Below are 21,987 nucleotides of genomic sequence, written 5' to 3'. Positions count from 1 at the left end.
CTTTTTCTATAACTTTACTTTTAATCTTTCTGTGTCTTTAGAGTTGAAATGGGTTTCTTTTTTTTTTTTTTTTAAAGATTTTATTTATTTATTTGTCAGGGACAGAGGGACAGAGAGCGAGCGAGCACAGGGAGAAGCAGGTTCCCTGCCGAGCAAGGAGCCCGATGTGGGACTCGATCCCAGGACACTGGGATCATGACCTGAGCCAAAGGCAGCCGCTTAACCAACTGAGCCACCCAGGCGTCCCTTGAAATGGGTTTCTTGTAGACAATATAGAGTTAGCTCTTGTTTTTCTGCCCACTCTGATAGTCTCTTTTGTGTTTTTGAACCATTCACATTTAAAATCAGTACTCATACATAATTGGATTAGTATCTATCTTATTTATAATTATTTCTCTATTCATTGCTCATTTTTATTGTTTGTTTTTTTAAAGATTTTATTTATTTATTTAACAGATAGAGATCACAAGTAGGCTGAGAGGCAGGCAGAAAGAGAGAGAGAGAGAGAGAGGAGGAAGCAGGCTCCCTGCTGAGCAGAGAGCTGATAAGGGACTGGATCCCAGCACCCTGGGATCACGACCTGAGCCAAAGGCAGAGGCTTTAACCCACTGAGCCACCCAGGCGCCCTGCTCGTTTTTTTATCTACCCTCTTTCTGCCTTTTCTCATTTCAGTTGAGCATTTTATGATTCTATTTTCTCCTCTCTCTCAGCATATTAACACTTTTTTTTTTTAAACATTCTTTAGTGGTTGCCCTAGATACACTTAAAATGAATCAAGTCCACTTTCAAATAACACTGTCCTGCTTCAAGGGTAGTACAGGTATCTTGTAAGGATATTCTCAGTTCCTCCCTCCCTTGCTGATATTCACTTCACTTCTCCATAAGGTATAGTCACTGAATACATTGTTGTTACTATTATTTAAACAAACTATTATATTTTAGATTAATTTAGAGTAACAAATGTAAAGGATTTTCTTTCACCTTCATGTATTCTTTCTCTAATCCTCTTCCATTAGTTTATATAGGTCCAGTTTCTGACCTATATTATTTTCTTTCACACATCACCATTTCAGTCTTGAGTTTCTGCGAGTCTCTCTCTGAAGCTGTACTGCAGGCCTCTGGGTGGGTCAGGTGGATGTGTGTGTAAACACTGCTATCACAGTACTGCCAGATCTTCTGATAAGAACCAGTTAACTAAGGATTAAAAGAAAACAAAACCCCAGCTGCAAAATAGCAAAGATTGGCCCAGCCTCCCATGCAGGAACGCCCCAGTCAATGCAGAGGCTGGAGCACTGACCAGATCACACTGACAGGCACAGAGGCTCCCTGCCCTGCTCTCCAGCCAGCTGTGGGCTCACCCAGATTCAACTCCCATCAAAGCCATGAAAGGCTAGAGTCCTCACTACTTTGTGAAGTAACAATAGTAGACACCCCCTTCCCAGCAACTCAGCCTCACCCTACTCTGCCCATCCCTGTTCCAGAAAGTCCAGTGATGGCTTGTCCAGAGGTAGCTGCAAGCAGGATCTTTCATCATCTGTAAGAAGTCAACTCTGGAAGTTAGATAGCTCTCTTGCAGCAGCTAAATCAGCTGGACATCGGGGTCTCCAACAGGGTTTTGAACCTTGCAGATCATTGAGCGTTTTCTCTAAGCAGGGCTTGAACAGACTCATAATACAGCCCTGTGAGCCAGTCACCCACTGAGAAATAACATTTATCCATCTGCATGAGTGCTTTTAGGAAATGGAGCCTCTGTGAGGGAATGGTGCTCAGTGCTTCCCTTGGGTTCCCAGGCCTTCTCATTATATTTCCCGAACATCAGCATCCAGACTATGCAAGGACTTCTTCCCAGTTTATTTGTTTAGGATGACAAAGTTTTGCAGCATTGATTTTTATCTATTTGCATTGCTCGCCACTTCTTTATATACCCTTGCTAGTGGGCGGTGGTCTTGTTCACCACTGTGGGCATGAACTCAGCAAGCGCACGTTTGTACTCTGTCTCCCTGGGAAGGCATGGCCAAGTCCTGTCTTCAAACCAGGCTTTGGCCTCTAACTAGCAGGACACACTTCTGACCCCCACCTTCTTTCCATCAGAAAAAAAGGTTAGAGAGGAGGGTGTGGTGGAGAGTTAAAAGTCACTGAAGAAAATACCAGAGCACATCGCTGCTATGTGCCCTACTAGAAAGGAGCCACTGCACTTCCCAGGAAGAAGCCTTTGAAGGAACCTTTTTAAAAAGATGTTTTAATAAATATGTGATATACCTTTCCCAAGCCTAATTACAAGAGATTTCTATAAATAAGATAAGGAAAGTAAAAGCTTTTAATAGCAGATTGAAGCCAAATGATGAGTATGGTGTCAAAACCTTCAAACTTTAATAATTTTTTTTTTACTTCTGATGTTCATGTAAATGAATAGTACACTTCCCAGTCATCCCTTGGAATTTATTTAGAGTTACCAGAAGGCACTTCCAGTGGTGTGTAGACTGCAAATGAAATAAATTTCTTCAGTGTGTCTTGTTCCCTACTGGAAGGAAATTGCTTAATCCCATCTAAACGTAAATGCAGTTAACACCCAAAGATATCCTAGGATAAAAAAGAAGTTAAGTTGGTAGCAGTCTTCTTTTTACTAGTTCATGTAGCAGACGCTAAGTAGTGCTGGGCACAGACACCCATGGAATAGAAGCGACTCATCTTGCTTGGTCCTACTTAATGCCTCTGCCCATTGTGAATTGGTCAACACTCCTTTCCAGCTGTATTATAAGCCGTTATTGACTTTACTTTTCATCCCTTTGACTCAATCTTGATTAGATTTGCAAGGATAATGAAATTAGCTGGGACAGCCTTTTCAAAATCAAGATCTATTATTTTCATTTTTAAAAAGTCTTTCAAGTGGGCACTGCATGAATGCATTTTAGTAAATCAAGCCTACTTAGTTGTAACAATTGTTTTATCCTGTACAGATAAATTTTCTTCTAATGCTTGTTCTAGTGGGGAATGAAATTCTTTGCTCTAGGAGTGGGAGGGATGATTCTTCTATTTTTCTGGAAACTTAGGTCACATCTTAACTCCTTTTCAGTTCTCTTATTTCACCACTTTTCAACAGGAATGGTCTGGGATTTGCCAGCGTATCTAGATGATATCTATAATGCTTCACATTTCAAGAAAGTAGACCATCTCAATTTCCTGTTTAAAATTCCTCACTGGCTTCTCATGCCTTCCAAGTCTAAAATCCCCAGTTAAGACCCTGGTGACTTGGGTCTCCCAACCTCACAGCCATGTCACCTGCCTTTCCATCATGCCCCTCTGTCCTCCAGCCCTGCCTCAGGGTACAGGGTCAGCCTGTGCCCTCCACCCCACCTGCAGCCCCATCTCATGTATCTTCTTTTGGGAAACCTTCCCTGACCTTGTAGAGGGCCTCTCTTCTCTACCTCCAGGAGCCTTTTCCATTTCTCAATGTAGCATTTATTTCATGGTATTTTTTAATAGACTATTTTTAGAGAAGTTTTGAGTTTATAGCAAAGTTGAGCAGAAGGTACAGACATGTACTGAGTTTCCCACTATCAATATCCCCCACCAGGGTGGTACATTTGTTATAGTTGATTATATATATATATATATATATATATATACATATATGTATATATGTGTGTGTGCGTGTGCATGTGTGTGTGTGTGTGTGTGTGTCTCCTACATTGTCACATCACAATCACCCAAAGTCCAGAGTTTACATTGGAGTTCACTCTTGGTATTTTACATTCTATGGGTTTAGACATGTGTGACATGTATCCATTACTATGGTATCATACAGAATGGTTTCACTAACCTAAAAGTCCTCTGCTGTACCTATTCATCCCTACCTCCCCCTTAATACCTGGCAACCACTGATCTTTTAACTGTCTGTTTAGTTTTGGAGTTTTTTCTGTCTGTGTAGTTTTGTTTTTTCCAGAACGTTGTAAAGTTGGAATCATGCAGTATATAGCTTTTTCAAACTGGCTTCTTTCACTAAGCAATGAGCATTAAGCAATGAGCATCATTATGTCTTTTCATAGTTTGATAGCTCATTTCTTTTTAGTGCTGAGTAATATTCCATTGTCTGGAGGTACCACAGCTTATTTATCCATTCACCCACTAAAGGACAGCTTGGTTGTTTCCAGTTGTGGCAATTAAGAATAAAGCTGCTATAAATATCTTTATTCCAGTGTTTGTTTGGACATAAGTTTTCAGCTCCTTTGGGTAAATACCACCAAATACAATTGCTGGATCATATGGTATGACTATGTTTAGTTTTATAAGAAACTGACAAAATAGCTATACCATTTTGCATTACCACCAACTAGGAATGAGTGTTCCTGTTGCTCCACATTCTTTTTTTTTTTTTTTTAAGATTTTATTTATTTATTTGACAGAGAAAGATCACAAGTAGACAGAGAGGCAGGCAGAGAGAGAGAGAGAGAGGGAAGCAGGCTCCCTGCTGAGCAGAGAGCCCGATGCGGGACTCGATCCCAGGACCCTGAGATCATGACCCGAGCCGAAGGCAGCGGCTTAACCCACTGAGCCACCCAGGCACCCATCCACATTCTTACCATAATTTGGTGTTGTCAGTGTTCTGGATTTTTGCCATTCTCATAGGTATGGAGTGTTTGGGTGTTTTTTGTTTTGTTTGTTTTTGTTTTTTTACTTATTGAGGTATAGTTGACTTACAGTGTTACATGAGTTTCAATTATTTTTATTTTTAATTTTCTGAGGAACCTCAATACTCTTTTCCAGAGTGGATGCCCCAGTTTGCCTGCCCACCAGCAGTGCACTAGGGTTCCTTTTTTCCACATCCTTACTAACACTTGTTATTTCTTGTCCTTTTTATTTTAGCCATCCTAACAGGTGAGGTGATATCTCACTCTGATTGTGATTCGTATTTCCTTGATGATGAGTATTGTTGAGCATCTTTTCCTATGTCTTTTGGCTATCCAAATGCCTTCTTTGGAAAAATGTCTATTCAGTTCCTCTGCCCATTTTTAATTGCAATTTTTTTTGTGTGTGTGTTCTCCGTGTTTTAATTGCATTTCCCTTATCACATGATGTTTGACATCTTTCATATGCTTATTTGCCATCTGTAAATATCTGTGAAGGTCTTAGGCCCATCTTTTAATTGGGTTGTGTTGTTGAGTTTTAAGAGTTCGTTGTATATTTTGGATACCAGTCCATTATCAGACGTGTTTTCTGTGAATATTTTCTCCCATATTCATGATGTTTTTCACATTATTTGGTCATCTCAATCAGACAATGGCATTCACAAGAGTAGGGACTGTAGTATTCGTTGTTACATATTTTGTGCTAAATATATATCCCACACTAAGTAGCATTATATGCATATTTGCTTGTTGAATAAATAAATCACAAATATTGGATTAAAAAAGAAGGAAACCAGAGAAATCACATACGAGGAGATATGAACAAAGCAATAAGAATATTTCTCTTTCCTTATCAAAGAAGTAGAAACTATGATAAGGAATTCCATTATACCTATTAAGGAGGCAAATAGCAAGGTGATGCTAGCATGCAGCTCAGAGAAACTAGCACTCTGTAAATGAGTGGTGAAAGTGTGAATCAGGAAATCCTTGTGGGAAACACCTCCTAAAAAGGGTGTTTCTATCTCCAATATTCATATTCTTGACAGAGTGATTCTGCTGCCAGAAATCTATCCTAAGGAAGGGATCTTAGTACAGGAAAGGCCTTCTGTAGAAAGTTGTCCAATGCCTCAGACCTGTATGTACAATATGGAGGGAACCATGACACATCACCTAAATGGAATATCGATAAGACAGTCCTTATGACAGCTCTACAGCAACGTACAAAGTATAATGAGACAGTGCCCTGACGGTTTGCTTATAATGATTTCAGTATGTATGCATCTGGAAAAAAAGACTAAGAAAGATGAGGCAGAGTAGAAATACTTGTTTGGGTAGTAATGTGGGCAAGTTTTAAAACTTACTTTTTACTGTTGTAGTTTTGTTTGTGCAGTACATGGAAATTATAAAAAGCTTGGGACCATTTATATAAACTCATAAGTGAGAAAAAAGGGTCTAAGGAATCTCATGTTACCATCTCTGTCTTGAGGGGCAAAGAGAATTTGGGAGGGAAGACACAGCCTCTGGAACTCCAGCTTTTGCTTTCTCTTGGGCCTAGGCACTGTAATTGGGGTGGATGAGAGCACTGCTTTCTCCTGGCCCACTTGTGACATGTGTGGCAACGAGAGATTGGAACTGAGCCCAGGAGACAGGTAAGGGTGCGGGTGCTGGCCTGAAAGACCCCAGGGCAGCTGCAGCCAGTCCTAGGGGCTCCACTGCCACCCTGCCTCAGGCCACCTTCCCCTACTAAGGGCAAGGCATGAGCTCCCACTGGGAAATCAAGTTCCTGCACTGCAACTCTGAGGCCATAGCATTAGGTGTGTTTACTTCTTTATAACAGAGGTTTTGCTGGTCCTTTCAGTTCCTCCTATCTTAAAGGAAAGTAGAGCCAGGTTTTGTACTCAGCTCTTTTATTATCAGTTAGGAGAAAAAAGAAAAACTCAGGGCAAACCTGAATAAATGAGACAAACTTGGTAACTATACAGCTTCTCTTTTGCAGGGGTGCAGACTTTTCTAGTGACTGGTGAACAGCTACATAAACAGATATTCCTTCCCCAACCAGAGTTACTGCATAGCCTCCCAAGGTGACTTTGTTACCTGTCAGACAGGGGCATGCTCGTTACTTTCCTCCTTAATAACTAAGGGGCAAGTGTTTTCTTGATGCCTCATGGGTTGGTGGTCTTATGTATAAACAAGTCATCACTGGATTGTTTTAGAAACAAGGAGAGTGTGTACTACAGGTTTACCTGGTAGTAAGAAGGAGCATAACTACTGGTGATTAGAAGTAGGTTTTCCTGTTCAGGCAGATGCGAAGCCCTGACTTCCCCTTGCTGAGCAGAGGGCCTCCACTTCACTTCATGGGATGTTTGCTGTCATCCTCTATGCCCAGCTTGAATGAGGCTTCCTGCCTGAGTGTCCCTTCCGTCCCCTGGGTCATCAATTGCCCATGCAGCCATCAGCCAGAAGCTGATGCTGATCCCTCAGAACAGGCTGAGCTTCTTCTGGCCTATTTCAGGAACTTGGTTTCTTAGAGTAAATCCCCCTTTTCTATATCAGCAAACACTCATGTTTAGAAAAAAAATGTCTGTCTACTGCTAGATTCTTGATTTGTGCCTTTTCAAGTCTTACCTTCCCTGTGTGTTTCCAAACAACAGAGACACCTTTTCCTGTGGGGACTGCTCCCGTGTGGTCACCTCTCCTCTTCTCAGAAAGCACCTGCAGGTGTTCCTGGACTGCCCCTCTCGACCCCACTGCACAGTGAAGGTCAAGGTAGGAGCGGTGTAAGAGGTTGTGTGCTTCCTACTCCACCTCATGGAGCCTCTCTGCTGCTAGCCAAGAGGGCAGCATCTATTGTTCCTTCCCTGGGGAGGGGATGGGAAGGACAGCCCCTCAGGAAAGCAGTCTTTCCACATCCATAACTTACAGTCAGGTTTAACATAAGGCTCTGAGGTGGAAGCTGCTAAAGAGATGGAGGTTGAACATTAACACCTGATTGAACATGATTAGATTGAACATGAGCACCTGCCTCAGCCCTGGAGTTTAATCAGCCCACCGCACTGTTATTGCAGCTGTCCCAGACCAGTATTTCTTCACTCCTGAGGTTTGCCGCCTGCGAGGATGGGGTAAGTCCAGGGACATGCAGCCCAGGTGTGCAACCCTGTGTTCTTAAGCCCTGAGTCAGTGGATCTCCTCTCCAGGTGAAGATCCCTGTCCTATGTACTTCCACTTACAACAAAGTGTCACAGTATCATTGTGTGCATGCTAGGTGTTCAGACTGTACCAAGACACGGGTAAGTCTTACTGCTTTCATTCCCTGACAAATACTTGTGTCGGTTCATGAGATCCTTTTCTTTTTGGAATTGAATGATTTCCTGACCAAACTTGCAGTAGATACATGAATATGACCCCACTGGCTTTGATGATAGACCGGCAACATTTCAAGTCCTACTGCCATGATTCATTTTAATAGAACAGAAATATCTGAGACACACGTTTTATGTTTTTTAATTGCTGGGTATTCCAGAATGAGTAACTGGAAACTTGACCATTATTTCTCAGAACTGTTTTGCCTTCCCTGAGAGTTACTATGGTGTGAGGCTGAATAAAGTGGTATGCTCCTCCAAGAAAACCACCACCTAAATATATATAATTTATGGTCTAGAGACAGTTTCTTCCTTGTGAAATTTGGCCCTCTTGAACAAGAGGGGTCTGTCCTTGAGATGCCACCTCTGTCTTGTCCAAGCCATTTAAAAGCACCACAAGTGGCTTCAGGAATCTCTGAACCCCAGAGAAGTGCACTGGACACTGACCACTGGAGTGATGCCAGGGCACAGCCCTCAGGTCACAAAAGTTATCCAGGGCCAGTGTTAGGGTCCACATGCAAGTAGCAAACTTGGGCGAGCTGGAAGGTTGTGGTGAAAAGCTGGGTGATCATCTATAGAACTTTCGGATGGGGCCCCATGGTCAAATTCCAGCTCTGATTGCAGTCTGAACACAGGCTGAATTTATCCATCCTCTGGAGCTCTGAGGGTCTTCTCTCTCCAGTGGCAGCAAGCCCCTGCCCCTTAGGAGGTGCTGGCAGCTTGAGGAGGCAGAACAGCCATTTGTACTCCTTCCTCAAAACCACGGCTCTCAGAGTTTGGACTAAATTGGAACATGGATAAATCCATGAATAAGATCATTGAGGATCACTGGTCTGACAATGGTTTCCAACCCTGATTTCAGGTGAAACTGCCTGTGGAGCTCTAAAAAGCATTTCTGGCTCCCACCCTGGGATAAAGCCCACCAGCCTGGGCGTTCCCTAAAGCAACTCTGTGACACTTCCAGCCCAGCACCAAACCTTTATCTAAAGGGCTGTTTCACAGGTAGGGATTGATGCATAGACTAAGTCTTAGGAGGGTTTATGAACTAGTTATTCCCTGAATGTTTGAAGTAAAATGTAAGTAAATAACTATAATGGACTAAGAACTATGCTTACCACTTTTCTCACGTGTTGTCTTATTTAATCTCTGCAACATCTCAATGGTGCAGAATCCACATTTTACCACTGAAGAAACAAGAGTGCAGGGTTCACAGTTATGGTCTCTGTTGGGTACATTGTTATCCCCACAAATGACCACCTAATAGAATGGGGGGAGGGTGACTGGGATCCTTGTGTGTTTCTGTTGTTCCTGAAGTTTATATGTTTAATGTGTGACAAGACAGTAGTGCCTGTTGGCTGATCCCTTGTCACCTCATCTCTCGGTCTTTGAGGTGGGGGAGGATGAGGAAAGAAGGGCGTGATGCTGGGTAAGGCTGATGAATTAGAGGGAGCTTTAAACAGGTCCTAAAGATGGTAGATATAAGTTATGAGGGAAGATATTTCCATGGAAAAGATTGGAGGAAAGTGTGGGAAAGACTCCTGCTTAAGGAGAACACAGCAAATGAATCAAAACCCACAACTTAAACAAAGAAGAACCAACAGCACTTGGGATGGCACATAGCTCCCTTTAGTCCCACACAACCACACAGGTGCAGTGCCTGCCCTGCAGTTCCTCAGATGGCCTTGGCTGGGCCCTACCAGGTTCGGGCCTGATCTCCCACTGGTTTCTCACAGGTTTCCTGGTGCTTCTTCTAGGAAGCCTCCAGCCATGGACTGCCCTTGATTACCCTACCTCCCTATAAGGGACCCAGAGACCAGGAGGAGGCCCTGGCAGAAAATCCTGCCTCTTCATTTGATTTCCTTCTGACTGAAGCTGACTTGTACATTTTACATATTACACTTCTTTACTCCAGTATGCCTGTAGGCAAAGCCCTACTTCTAAAGAGCTCAAGAGGTCATGTGTACAACCATACTTTTGTGTGTGTGTGTGTGTGTGTGTGTGTGTGTGTGTGTGTGTGTGTCAGTGTAGGTGGGTTTGCCCATGGGTGTACTTGTGTGTATACACCTGTCTGTGCTCATGTGTACATGTGTTGCCTGATTATGTGCCTGTGTGTGCACGTGTGCACTGGGTGAGGGGCACTGGTGAGGGGCACAGGTTGGCAACAGCCTCGGGTGTTATCTTTCTGGGTGCCCTGTTATCAGAGCTGACAGCATGCAAAGTAGGGTAAATTGCAAACCTGGAGGGACAGAAGTTCATCTCCCCTCCTCCAGTTTTACTCACAGTGGATGATCAGGACTTTATATCTGACCTGCAAGAAGCTGATAGGAGATGGGTACAAGAAGGACCTCTGTGTTGACAAGAGCATGAGTTTTCCAGTCTGGATTCTGTCAGTTTTCTGGGTGAGAATGCATATTAGCCAAAATCCAAAGAATCAGATTAGGCTTTCCATGAGAATTCTACTCCCTAGAACAGATGTGCTGTTTCTGGTTAGGACACATGAGTGTTAAGTTTTATGCCTTAACTTTAATGGGTTCAAGTTACAGATGTGAAAACAATGGAGTTCGCCACCATTGTACATGTCAGTTCTCAAGCTCACATTACAGTGATAGGAAATTTGGAGTTTGTTTCCTTACTTTCAGAAAAAGAAAAGTTAAAAGAAAATATAGGGTGCCTTTTATAAAAATAGAGATACATTTTACACATTCATTCTATTCATATGAACAGTGTGTTTGCATTTGCTGGTGTGATTTTTTTTTTTTTTACCTCTCCATATTAATTCCCCCCAAATATATTGATGTCTACTTATAAATGATATAGTTAATATTGGCTATGAGATAGTTATTATAAACTTTAGCTGTGAAACCTGACATTGTAAAAAGAAATGATCTGTTGCTGACTTTTTGTTCAAGTTAGAATCTGTACTTTTACCCTAAATGAGTGTAGAAGTGCCTGGGCCTTCTACTTCCCCTTTACATTTACATTGCACATTTACACAAATGTGCAAGGCTAGCTAAAGTGGGAAGAGACAGTAAATGAGTATCCAGCTGGCCTACCTCAGTCCTCCCAAACCTGGACAGCCCCTCACTCTGCACAGCCTTGTGTGCACCTTCTGCACCAGCACCCCTGTGGCTGGTTTTCTGCCATCTTTTCAGGGTCAGGCCCCTCATGGGTTCACAGCAAGCCCTTGATGAATGATCAAGGCAGTGGCCCATGAACCTGACATCAGTGTCACAGATAAGCTAAGCGGAGGAAGGCCTCAGCCATGGTTGTCCAGGCAGAGACTTTAGTTCTGTCTCTTCACCTGTCCTGATTACAACTCTTACTCCCCCTTCCCTCCATTAAACCACTCTGTTGACCTTACTCTAATTTTCACTAAAGAAGCCTAAACTCTACAAGTGAATACACTAAGTGTTTCACACCATGCCTGACTTAAAATACAGGAAAGCAAAATGATCACAGTGGTTTGGCATTAGAGCAGTGCCCACATCCCAGATTGATCCTGCTATGTATTGCTTCAGAACAAACTATCTCAAAGCTTAGTAGCCTCACACTTACTCTGCACACAGACCTGCAATTTGGATAAGGCTCTGCCAGGACAACTCATCTCTGCCCAACAGGACATCAGCTGGTACCCCAAAGGCTGGGTTAGAGTCAAAGAACACTCTCAGTCCCTGGCCGGCTGTCATACTCCTATTGCCTGGGACCTTCCCGGGCTCTGGCCAGATACCACACAGTCTGGATTCCCTCAGGACATGTGTCTGGATTCTGAGAGAGGCAGGCAGAGGCTGGGCACCTTCCTGACAAAGCTGAGGATGTCACTCAATGTCCCTTCCACCACACTCATCATAAGCAGTAGTCACTGAGCCCAGCCCAGGATCCAGAGTGACAGCAGTGAAGTGCCCACCTTTGATGGGAAGGCACCAAGGACACAGAGATGTGCCAACTTTGGCCATGTTGTTGGAGCCTCCAGCCTCAATCTCCCTTGCCAAGACACATTAAGGATGGAATGGGTGAGCTAAAACATACTGAACTGAGATACTGTAGAGATGTGTAAGTGTCTTGCACATAGGGGTTCCTGGGTGGCTTAGTCGTTAAGAGGCTGCCTTAGGCTCAGGTCATGCCCAGGGTCCTGGGATCAAGCCCTGCATTGAGAGCCTGTTTTTCCCTCTCCCCCTCCCCCTGCTTGTGGTTTCTCTCTTGCTGTCTGACAAATAAATACAAATAAAATCTTTTTTTAAAAAGTGTCTTGTACAGAGGAGTGAGGTAACCCAGATAGTATTCTGCAAGTCCTGGCAAAGGATTCTCTGAAAAAATGCATTACTCTCTAGGGCTTCTTCTGTCTCTGGTAAAGCCACAGATCTGATTTATCCCAACGCTTTTGAGCAGCTCCTTATTTTCAGCCCCTTGCCCCACCCCAGGAAGAAAATGTTCTGAGGTTTGAGACCAACAAAGCCTTGCCATACCTTCCTAGCCTAGTCATCTTGTGCCCCTGATGTCCAGTGCCCTGAGTTCTCATCTAGAGATGAAACCTGCCTAAGATTAACCAATCACCATAAGATACTCATCAAACAATGTGAAGAAAAAGCTTTTACAACACATTTTTGGCTCAGTGTTACTGTAGAAGAAATGGGATGGGATTCTATTGAGAGAGGTTTGGGGCAAAGTACCAGGAAATCCTTTGACCAAAGTGTTGCTAGATTGGGGAAGTGTCCCACAGGAAGTGGAAGACAGCTGCAACCATGATGCATGCCCAGCCCCCAGCCTTCCAGCTAGAGAACAGGGCATATTCCTTTGTACGTCTGTCCCCAGTTCCTCTCATAGGACAGCTAGCTGGGATATGCTTGTCTTTGCATCCACCAACAGCAGAAAAAAGGAGTTCCTTCATTTGCCGGAGTAAGTAGAGTTTTTATCAAGCCCTTAATTTTTTTCTTCCTTACCCGTGTTCTTGTTTTTTTCTTCCTTACCCATGTAGTAAAGTGGAAGGTCACAGACTGAGCAAAGGACCTTCTGCTCTGCCCTGTGTGTTCCGTGTTGTTGGGAACAGAACGTTCAGGGCTGGCTCTATCTGCTTTAACCAGTGTGCCTTCTATCACTGCAGAGTTATGAAGTGAAGAGTGTCCTCGGAAAGGAGGTGGGGCTGTTGAATTGTTTTGTCGAGTCCATAACCACCCACCCAGCTAGCTGCATTGGATTGGAGGAAATTGAGCTCCTGAGTGCAGGAAGAGCCTCTTCAGAACACTGCCGGTTGCCGTAGGATCTGTGAACTTTGCAATGCTGTTGCCGCTTGGGGTAGTTACTTGTTAACTATGGGTAGAGCAACTGTATTGTATGATCTTGAAATGGAACTTAGATTTTTCTGGGGCAAATGTTAGTGTGATTATTTTGTAAACTAAACATCAAAATATTTTTTTCTAGTTAAAATATTTTTACCTTTTTGCAAATTTGGGAACATGTTATTAAAACTTATATAAGCCTGAGATCTTCATTTTGTTTTTCATCTTAGGCAATTAATAGTAAAAAGGTAAGAAAAAAATTGTGTTCACTTGTAATTCTTAAGTGTTTAAATTTTACCATGATTCAACACGTTTTTCTTGTAGTTATTTAAGGTGTCCCAAAGAACACCCTGCAGAGCTGAAGTATTTGTCCTAAATTGTAATACAAATGTTCTACTACACAGTACATGTCCAACTTAAACATTTTGCCGTTTAATAATTTTGGAAAAGTTTAATTTGGGAAATAATTTTGGGGAACTGTGCCAGAGGTAAAACTGTTACCCATAAAGTAAGTTACCTGGTGTGATTAAGGCTGTACTGCACAAAGGTATAGATAGCTCACGCTAGATAGACCTATTTAATCTTGCTGGGTACTGTATACAGAGAGCCGAGATTACAGATTGAAAAGGAGTGATTGGTTATGTTTGCTTTGTTGGTAGAGATTTAAATATAAAAATGAACAGATTATCTTTAGACAGTATTTTGTTTCCTCCCTTACAATATGATGATGACAGGCCACAGTTAATTACATAATATAGACCTAACCTAGAGCAAGAAAGGGTGCCTAGTACCCACTTTAATTGGGAGAAAGGCGAACGGCTTTATTTGTCCTGATTAAACTTTGAAACATTACAATGGCAAGATTTCTGACTGTCCTTTGCATCTCCTACAGGACTGTTGTATTTATATACACTTTGAGGATGTATTTGAAGCAGTACATAAGGCTGAGGAAAAGTGAAAGCAAAGTCCCATGAAAGCCAAACATGAGTCAGACATGACTATCGGATAACCGGAGCCCTTCCACTACTCCCTCACCCCTTGAGCAGCCAACTAAAATTAGGGAGCACTTTAGCTCTTCATAGAGTCCCTAAATCAGCTGCAGGGTCAGTCGACAAGCCAGCCCCCTCCCCAAATCCAGCTACTTCTTTGGGAGCACCTTCCACAAAAAGCTGCTAGCATTAACAGAATCTTAGGCAAATATTAACATTTGGAGGTAGACTGTGGCTCGTTTCAAAAGCAAAACAGACCCTCCTCTTCAAAGGAACTTGGTTCCCCTCATGGACACACACCTGGGTCCCGAGGCCTCCCGGTGCCTTGCTGCATGCCTGGCACTGGAATGTGCCTTTCCCCAGCGAGGTCCTGGGGCTACCAGCATTCAGGAGTCACTGTAAATACAGCAATCAGGGGTGGTTTTAAATGCTTCTTTATTCTTACAAATACTGTAAAAATTAATATAAAAAAGTGAGCATGCTCAGTCTTTTCTTTTTATCTACAATAACAAATGGTTTGAGAAGTCTTTTTTCTTACAAATGTACTTTAGCTGCTTCAGTAAGAGTAGATGTAGAAAAGCTACCATTATAAAAATAATTTAAGGGCAATAAACACGTATAGTTTCTCTCGAAGTTCGGTGGTGGTTAAGTCCAGGCTGTAGGTTCCTTCGCTCGTGCGTCCCAAAGGAAATGCAGCCGGCGCCAAGCGGCTCTCGCTGCGTCCCGGCGGGGCGCGCTCCGCTCCCTGGCTGGTCGGGTCTGAGGTATCGGTCGTTGGTGAGTCTCTCCCGCCCCCGGGGCGCGCGTTACCGGCAGTCGGCGGCCCCGGCGGCCGGCAGGAAGGGGGGGCTGGGCAGCTGCTTGAAAAACTGCCGAAGGCCGGCCAGGTCCCGCGTGAGCTGCTCCACGCGCTGGTGCAGCTTCTCGTTTTCGGCCGACAGCTCCACCAGCTTCTGCTGCATCTCCTGGTTGCGCCGCTTGGCCTTGTCGCGGCTCTTGCGCACCGCGATGTTGTTGCGCTCGCGCCGCTGCCGGTACTCCGGACTACCGCGGTCCGGGCCCCTCTTCCCCGCACTCTTCTCCCGGGCCGGGCCAGGAGCAGGGCTCGGCCCGGGGCTGCAGCGCGGTGGCTCGGGCGACGTGGGTGGTGTGGGTTGTGCGGCGGCCGCCAGGCTCACCACGGTCTGCGCGCAAGCGGCCACCTGCGCCGGCAGCAGCGAGCCGGGCGCGTCGCCGTCTCCCCAGTCGGGTTCGCGCTTGAGCGGACGCGGGGCGGCTGTACTCGGACCGTGGGTACGCGCGAGGCCGCCGGGCAGCAGCTCCAAGGCGCCCGCAGCGGCGCCTGCCGCGCCCGTCTTGTGGTTGCTGTTGAAGAGGTCGGCGAAGAGTTCGTCGTGGCACAGCTCCAGAGTGGGCACGGCAGCCATGGAGTCAATGTAGGCACTGAAGTCGATAGCACTCTCGTCGTCGTACATGGCAGGGGCAACGGCGCCTGGCTCGGACAGAGTCCCCGATTCGCTACCGCGGCCCGACTTGCCCGCCCGGCCCGGCTCGTAGAAGGGTGCGGGCTCCGCGGGCCACGGCGCGCCGCGTGCCGGGCCGTCCAGGCTAAAAAGCGCGGCGCTCATGGCGGCGTCGAGCCGGGTTCCTACTCTGAGCGAGGCTGTCACCTCTCTGGGCAGGGCCCCGCCGCCTTTTCTAGCCGAGCTGACGCGCATGCCCCGCCCCGCCAGGTCCCGGAGCCACCCCTGAAACCCCCCGCTCCCGACCCACTGCAGTTCTTCCCGCTGCTCCTTCGCTCCTCACCCCAGGCCCGCGCTAGAGGGGAAGGGGCGCTGCTTCTTCCCCGCCCCCATCTCCGGCCCAGCCCTTGCGCCTCTGCTGGGAATGACCCTCCCTCTGCCCGCACTCCGGCTTTTTCTCTTCTTCCTGTTTGTTGGGTTTGGAACCTTTTCGCTCTCGCAGCCGGCAGTGAAATCAAAACCGGGATTTGGCCGCGGCTTGTCCCGGGCCCGTTCCCATCCTCAGGGGGAGCTCAAACTGGGGGAGAGCGTCTCTGGTGCGGAAGATAGAGCCTGGGGACGTTCTCCAGCCACGGCTCTGGTCCCAGAGACCCTGGTCCACGTCTGGGGCGGCTTGGAGGGCGCAATGGGCGGGGCCTGCTTCACACTTTCCGAGAATTGGGGCCCAATTTGGCCCTTCTCAGGGGTCAAAGGCACTGGAGGTCAAGGCTAGGCGTCGCGGCTGTAACTTCCAGGCCGGGACTGAGGAACGCAGCAAATGGGAGAGGAGTCACGACGCTTGTCTGAGCCTCCGGCCGCCCTAAATATAGCAGCCTCCAGAGCGGGCAGATCCAGCCAGGCCCGAGGGCCGGCTGGAACCACGCAAAGCAGCGCAGACCCAAGGCCCCGAGGCCCCGCGCTCCCTGCGCGCTGACGTCCCTTCTAGACCTTCTAAAGCAGTGCCATCTCGTGGCGGTGTTTTCTGCTCCAGTTTGTTTTTGTTTTTGTTTTTTACTTCCGGGCTCTTTCTTGCCTCAGTATTCCAGAGACCTTTTGAATCTAAAGCAGCTGGGTCTTCAGGAGAAAATTTGTACTTGCAGCTCTGATAGATTATTAAATTGCTAGCTCTTCATACCGTAAAACGCATGAAAACACAGTGTGGATTGATTTTGTTAGTTAAGTTTCCTGAAATTTGTGCATTTCTGGTCAACTCCATTTATTAAATCACTCTCCCTATTCAAACATGGCTTCTGTCTCATATATATGCTTGCCTTCGGCTTCTCACATATCAGACATTGTGTCCAAAAACCTATGCTACACGAATTGCGCCAGTTTCTGCAGTCAAATTCCAGAGGTAATTTCTAATGATGTACTATGGATATTTAATAGGTTTCCTACAACAACAAACTTGTTGCTTTATAATTACTTGGAGAGGACACACGGTGTTGATGTTACACTATTGATTAATTTCCTATGAAGGATAAAACCGAGTGACACATGTGTGGGCTCATGCATACCCAGACAAATTTCTCTGTTCTTATTTATTTAAGAACCCATAGAAACACTATTGAAGCCCTCTGCAATTAATTAGAGGATGTAAAATAAATATACAGAGGAACCATATTCTCATAAAAATAATTTGGTGTGATTAGTAGATTCAGATACCAGATTAAGATTGAGCTTGAGATGTTAGGCCAACTTTTTAAAATGTATTATGCACTAATTAGGGGCACCTGGGTGGCTCAGTGGGTTAAAGCCTCTTCCTTGGGCTCAGGTCATGATCTCAGGGTCCTAGGATCGAACCCCACATTGAGCTCTCTGCTCAGCGGGGAGCCTGCTTCCCTCTCTCTCTCTGCCTGCCTCTCTGCCTACTTGTGATCTCTGCCTGTCAAATAAATAAATAAAATCTTTAAAGAAAAAAATGTATTATTCACTAATTAAATAATCACTTTTAGATTTCTTCAATATTTTCTTCCTTTTTCCAGAGGGAGTTACAGGGAGAGATCATAGACCAGCAACGTATGGATTTGTTGTGACATTTTAGGGCAAATTAACTTTTTAAAAAATAATAGAAGTTTTGGGTTTTTTTGATGATAGTTGTTCATAGTCCTTTCTTGAAGTCTCCACTTTCTGCCCTTTCCTAGTCTACTATAAATTTATTCAAGATAAATACTGAGTTGTTCTTCATCATTTCTCATTGTTAGGGATCTGTTTCAAAAAATTACTTGACCCTCCTGAGTCTTTGGTATTCTTAGCAGAGCTGCTGAAAGGAAGGCGTCAAGTAAGAAAGCATTTCTGTAAAAGGTTGGAACCTTTGGATTCCCCATGTTTATAAGGACACTCCTGTGCTGAGCACAGGTGAGATGGACTTTCTAAACACATCAGTCTTTTAGAAATCCAGGAGGCTGAAAATGCTTAAAATTTTCAGAGGCACCTGAATGGCTCATAAGCTTCTGCCTTCCACTCAGGTCATGATCTTGGGGTCCTGGGATCAAGCCCCACATTGAGCTCTCTGCTCAGCAGGGAGCCTGCTTCCCTCTCTGTCTCTGCCTGCCTCTCTGCCTACTTGTGATCTCTCTCTGTCAAATAAATAAATAAAATCTAAAAAAAAAAAATCAGTATGTTCTAGTATTTTTGAGCATTGTCAGGGTTAGAAAGTTACTTGGGTTTCCTCCTCTGCATTCATAACACAGTGACCATAACTCAGTTCTAATGAGGGATCGTTTTTCGACCCTTCATATGCACAAGATGTGAAACAAAAACAGGTCTCCCCCCAATTAAAATCTGAAACAGTGCAAATGTGTTGTGAACAGTGGTATCTAAAGTGTAAAAATGAAGTTTCAAGAGGAAAGAGACTTTGCTGACTTTAGCGCCCTCTTCAGTTTATTACTCTCAACTATCACATTACATACTTTGTTAACCTACCTTAGGGCTTATTTTAACTTCATGGTATATTTTTATGTGGTTTTTTGGTGTGTTTTGTGTTAGACAATAGTGAAGATACAAATATAGACTTTCTTGGATAAATCTCATTCCAAATGTATTAATTTTGAAAAGGCAAGACAAGGGCCAATATAGTAAAAACTCAAGGTCCCTATGTGTTGGGGTCACTTGATGCTATTAAATCCTTTGTATTTTAATAAAAACCTACTGCGACAGGTAAACATTTCTGTGTTCACTTCAGCCTCTGTCATTTGTGAGACTGAGCCCCCGGACTAAGCAGTAGCCAGAGCTGTGAACAGGTATTTGACTATATGGGTCAGTTGTCCAATCTGCCATATATTTGCTCACATTCCCTATAATAAAAACACAAAGGAAAAGTGGTTTGCCTTCCCAACGTGTCAAGTGGACTTATCCCCCAGTCAGCTTGTACTGTCTCCCTCCTCCTTGCCACAGCCCAGCTCCTCAGCTACCCCCTTGGTAGCACTTCTATCACACTTGCTCACCCACAGAACCACAGACCTCACAATCTGTCCTCCACATGCAAACCATTTTCACATGGCCTCCAAGAGATCTTTGAGGAGGAAGATGTCATCACATTACTCTGTTTTTCAGAAACTTCTGAAAAGTCCTTGGCCAAGACACTAGTGTTTCACTTTCCAACTATGAACCCTCCACTGCCCACTTCTTTAAATCCATTTCCTACCATAAGCAACTGACATGTGACTCAACTCTGAATATCTTACAGACCTGCCTGGTCCCCTGCTTGTGATGCTGATGGTTCTGCTGACAGGGCTTTTCTACTGCTTGGCTGGTCAGATCCTTCCACCAACTCTCTAGCCCTCCCAAAATGTCTTTCTGTTGCTTTCTGTGTCCCGTGTTAGCCAAATCAATCATTTCCTCATCTGGTTTCTAAGAAAAAGACATTCCACATATTGCCAATTATTAGATGTATATTTCTTCATATTTTGTTGAAATTGGGATTCATATGACAGTTACCAGTGTGTCAGTTACGGTATTTGTCATTGCTTGTATGTGGGTGTCAGAGGCTGGGAGTGAAGTCCTGGGGTTGACAGTGGAGAGTGCCCTTTAAGAAGTTCTAAATCATAAACTCTCTAGGGGGAACAGAGAGTAGTGTTGTGTAGAAAGCCCAAACATCGGGGCGCCTGGGTGACTCAGTGGGTTAAGCCACTGCCTTCGGCTCAGGTCATGATCCCAGGTCCTGGGTTCAAGCCCCGCATTGGGCTTTCTGCTCAACAGGGAGCCTGCTTCCTCCTCTCTCTCTGCCTGCCTCTCTGCCTACTTGTGATTTCTCTCTCTGTCAAATAAATAAATAAAATCTTTAAAAAAAAAAACCCAAAAACATAAAGCTAAGAAATCTAAATTTGGTTTATTGTGAACTAAGGCACAATCAGATATAGACACATATATATATTTATATATATTTTACTTTTAGCTTCAGGTATTTAAGGTAACTATTAAAACAAAGGCTATATTTGTAAATCAATCAACATGATACCTCACATCAATAAGAGAAAGGATAAATACCATATGATCATTTCAATAGATAAAGAAAAAGCATTTAACAAAGTACAACATCCACTCATTATAAAAACCTTCAACAAAGTAGGTTTAGAGGGAACATACCTCAATAATAAAGGTTTAATAAAACCTGCAGTGGTGAGAAACTGAAAGTTTTCCCCCTAAGGTCAGGAATAAGACAAGGATGTCCACTCTTACCATTTGTTTTGTTTTATTTAAATTCAAGTTAATTAACGTATAGTGTATTATTAGTTTAAGAGGTAGAATTTAGTGATTCATCATTTGCATACAACATACAGTACTCATTCCATCAAGTGCCCTCCTTAATGCCCATCACCCCGTTACCCCATCCCCCACCCACCTCCCTTCCAGCCTGTCCACATGTTCCCTATAGTTAAGAGTCTTTTATGGTTTACCACCCTCTCTGATTTCATATTATTTTATTTTTCCTTTCCTTCTCCTATGTACATCAGTTTTATCTTTTAAATTCCATATATGAATGAAATCATATGGTATTTGTCTTTCTTTGACTTATTTCACTTAGCATACTACACTCTAGTTCTAACCACGTCATTGCCAAGGGATGGGAGAAGATATTTGCAAATGACATATCCAATAAAGGGTTAGTATCTAAAATATAGATAAGGGAAATACAAATCAAAATTACAGTGAGATATCATCTCCTACCTGTCAGAATGGCTAAAATCAAAAACCCAAGAAACAAGTATTGGTGAGGATGTGGAGGAAAAAACACTCTGGCACTTTTGGTAGGAATACAAACTGATACAGCCACTTTTGGTAGGAATACAAACTGATACAGCCACATACAACAGTATGGAGGTTCCTCAAATAGTTGAAAATAGAACTACCCTGTGATCCAGTAATTGCACTACTGGGTATTTACCCCAAAAAACACAAAAACACTAATTTGAATGAATACATGCATCCCTATGTTTATAGCCCCATTATTTATAATATCCAAATTATGGAAGTAGCTCAAGTGTCCATCAAATGATGAATGGATAAAGATATGCAAACACACATACACACACACACACACACACACAGGAATATTTTCAGCTATAAAAAGGAATGAAATTCTTGCCATTTGCAAGGACATAGATGGAGCTAGAGATGGAGCTTAGCTAATGCTAAATGAACTAAGTCAGAGAAAGACAAATACCATATGATCTCACCCATATGTAGAATTTAAGGTCAAAAGAAATAAGCAAAGTAAAAAGAGAGAGAGAGAGAGAAGACAAACCAGAAACAGACTCTCAACTATAGAAAACAAAGTGAAGGTCACGAGAGAGGAGGTGGGTGGAGGACCGGTGAAATAGGTGATGATGGAGATTAAGGAGTGCACTTGTCATGATGATCACTGAGTTATGTATGGAATTGTTGAACCACTATATTGTATACCTGAAACTAATATAAAACCATGTGTTTACTGGAATCAAAATAAAAATTTAATTTAAAAAAGAGCTGAGGGGCACCTGGGTGACTCAGTTGGTTAAGCATCCAACTCTTGATTTCGGCTCAGGCTGTGATCTCAGGGTGGTGAGATTGAGTCCTGCATTGGGCTCCATGGTTAGTGGCAAAAGTAGGCTTGGGATTCTCTCCCTCTGCCCCCCGCTCCACGCATGCTCTCTGTCTCTAAAGTAATAAAAAATCTTTAAAATAAATAAATATTAAAATTTAAAAGGGTTACTAAGGAGCACCTGAATGGCTCAGTTGGTGGAACTTGCTCCAGGGGC

General features: G+C 43.9%; 2 protein-coding genes across 3 annotated transcripts in view; one reads left to right on the top strand and one right to left on the bottom strand.

Moving 5' to 3' along the window:
• Positions 1–14,637, top strand: part of LOC111155373 (scaffolding protein involved in DNA repair) — a 490,720-nt gene extending 476,083 nt beyond the window's left edge. Inside the window, exons 16-19 of one of the 2 annotated variants that reach the window (XM_022515520.1) lie at positions 6,181–6,274; positions 7,277–7,391; positions 7,691–7,744; positions 13,083–14,637. In XM_022515520.1, coding sequence (XP_022371228.1) covers positions 6,181–6,274; positions 7,277–7,391; positions 7,691–7,744; positions 13,083–13,238 — 419 coding nt within the window. In that variant the 3' untranslated portion in view covers positions 13,239–14,637. Of the gene's footprint in view, positions 1–6,180; positions 6,275–7,276; positions 7,392–7,690; positions 7,745–13,082 lie in introns of those variants that run through there. The other variant, XM_022515521.1, reaches the window with a different exon arrangement.
• A 39-nt stretch (positions 14,638–14,676) lies between these two features.
• LOC111155374 (CCAAT/enhancer binding protein delta) lies at positions 14,677–15,919 on the bottom strand. The gene has a single exon (XM_022515522.1). It carries the CDS (start codon positions 15,872–15,874, stop codon positions 15,053–15,055), a length of 822 nt encoding a protein of 273 aa, XP_022371230.1. The 5' UTR covers positions 15,875–15,919; the 3' UTR covers positions 14,677–15,052.
• Positions 15,920–21,987: the final 6,068 nt, after the last annotated feature.

This window comes from Enhydra lutris, unplaced genomic scaffold (genome assembly GCF_002288905.1).
Source record: "Enhydra lutris kenyoni isolate GAN:26980312 unplaced genomic scaffold, ASM228890v2 scaffoldscaffold41, whole genome shotgun sequence".
Lineage (NCBI taxonomy): Eukaryota > Metazoa > Chordata > Mammalia > Carnivora > Mustelidae > Enhydra > Enhydra lutris.
Note: the sequence above shows the minus strand (reverse complement) of the source record. Positions and strands in the feature narration are given on the sequence as shown.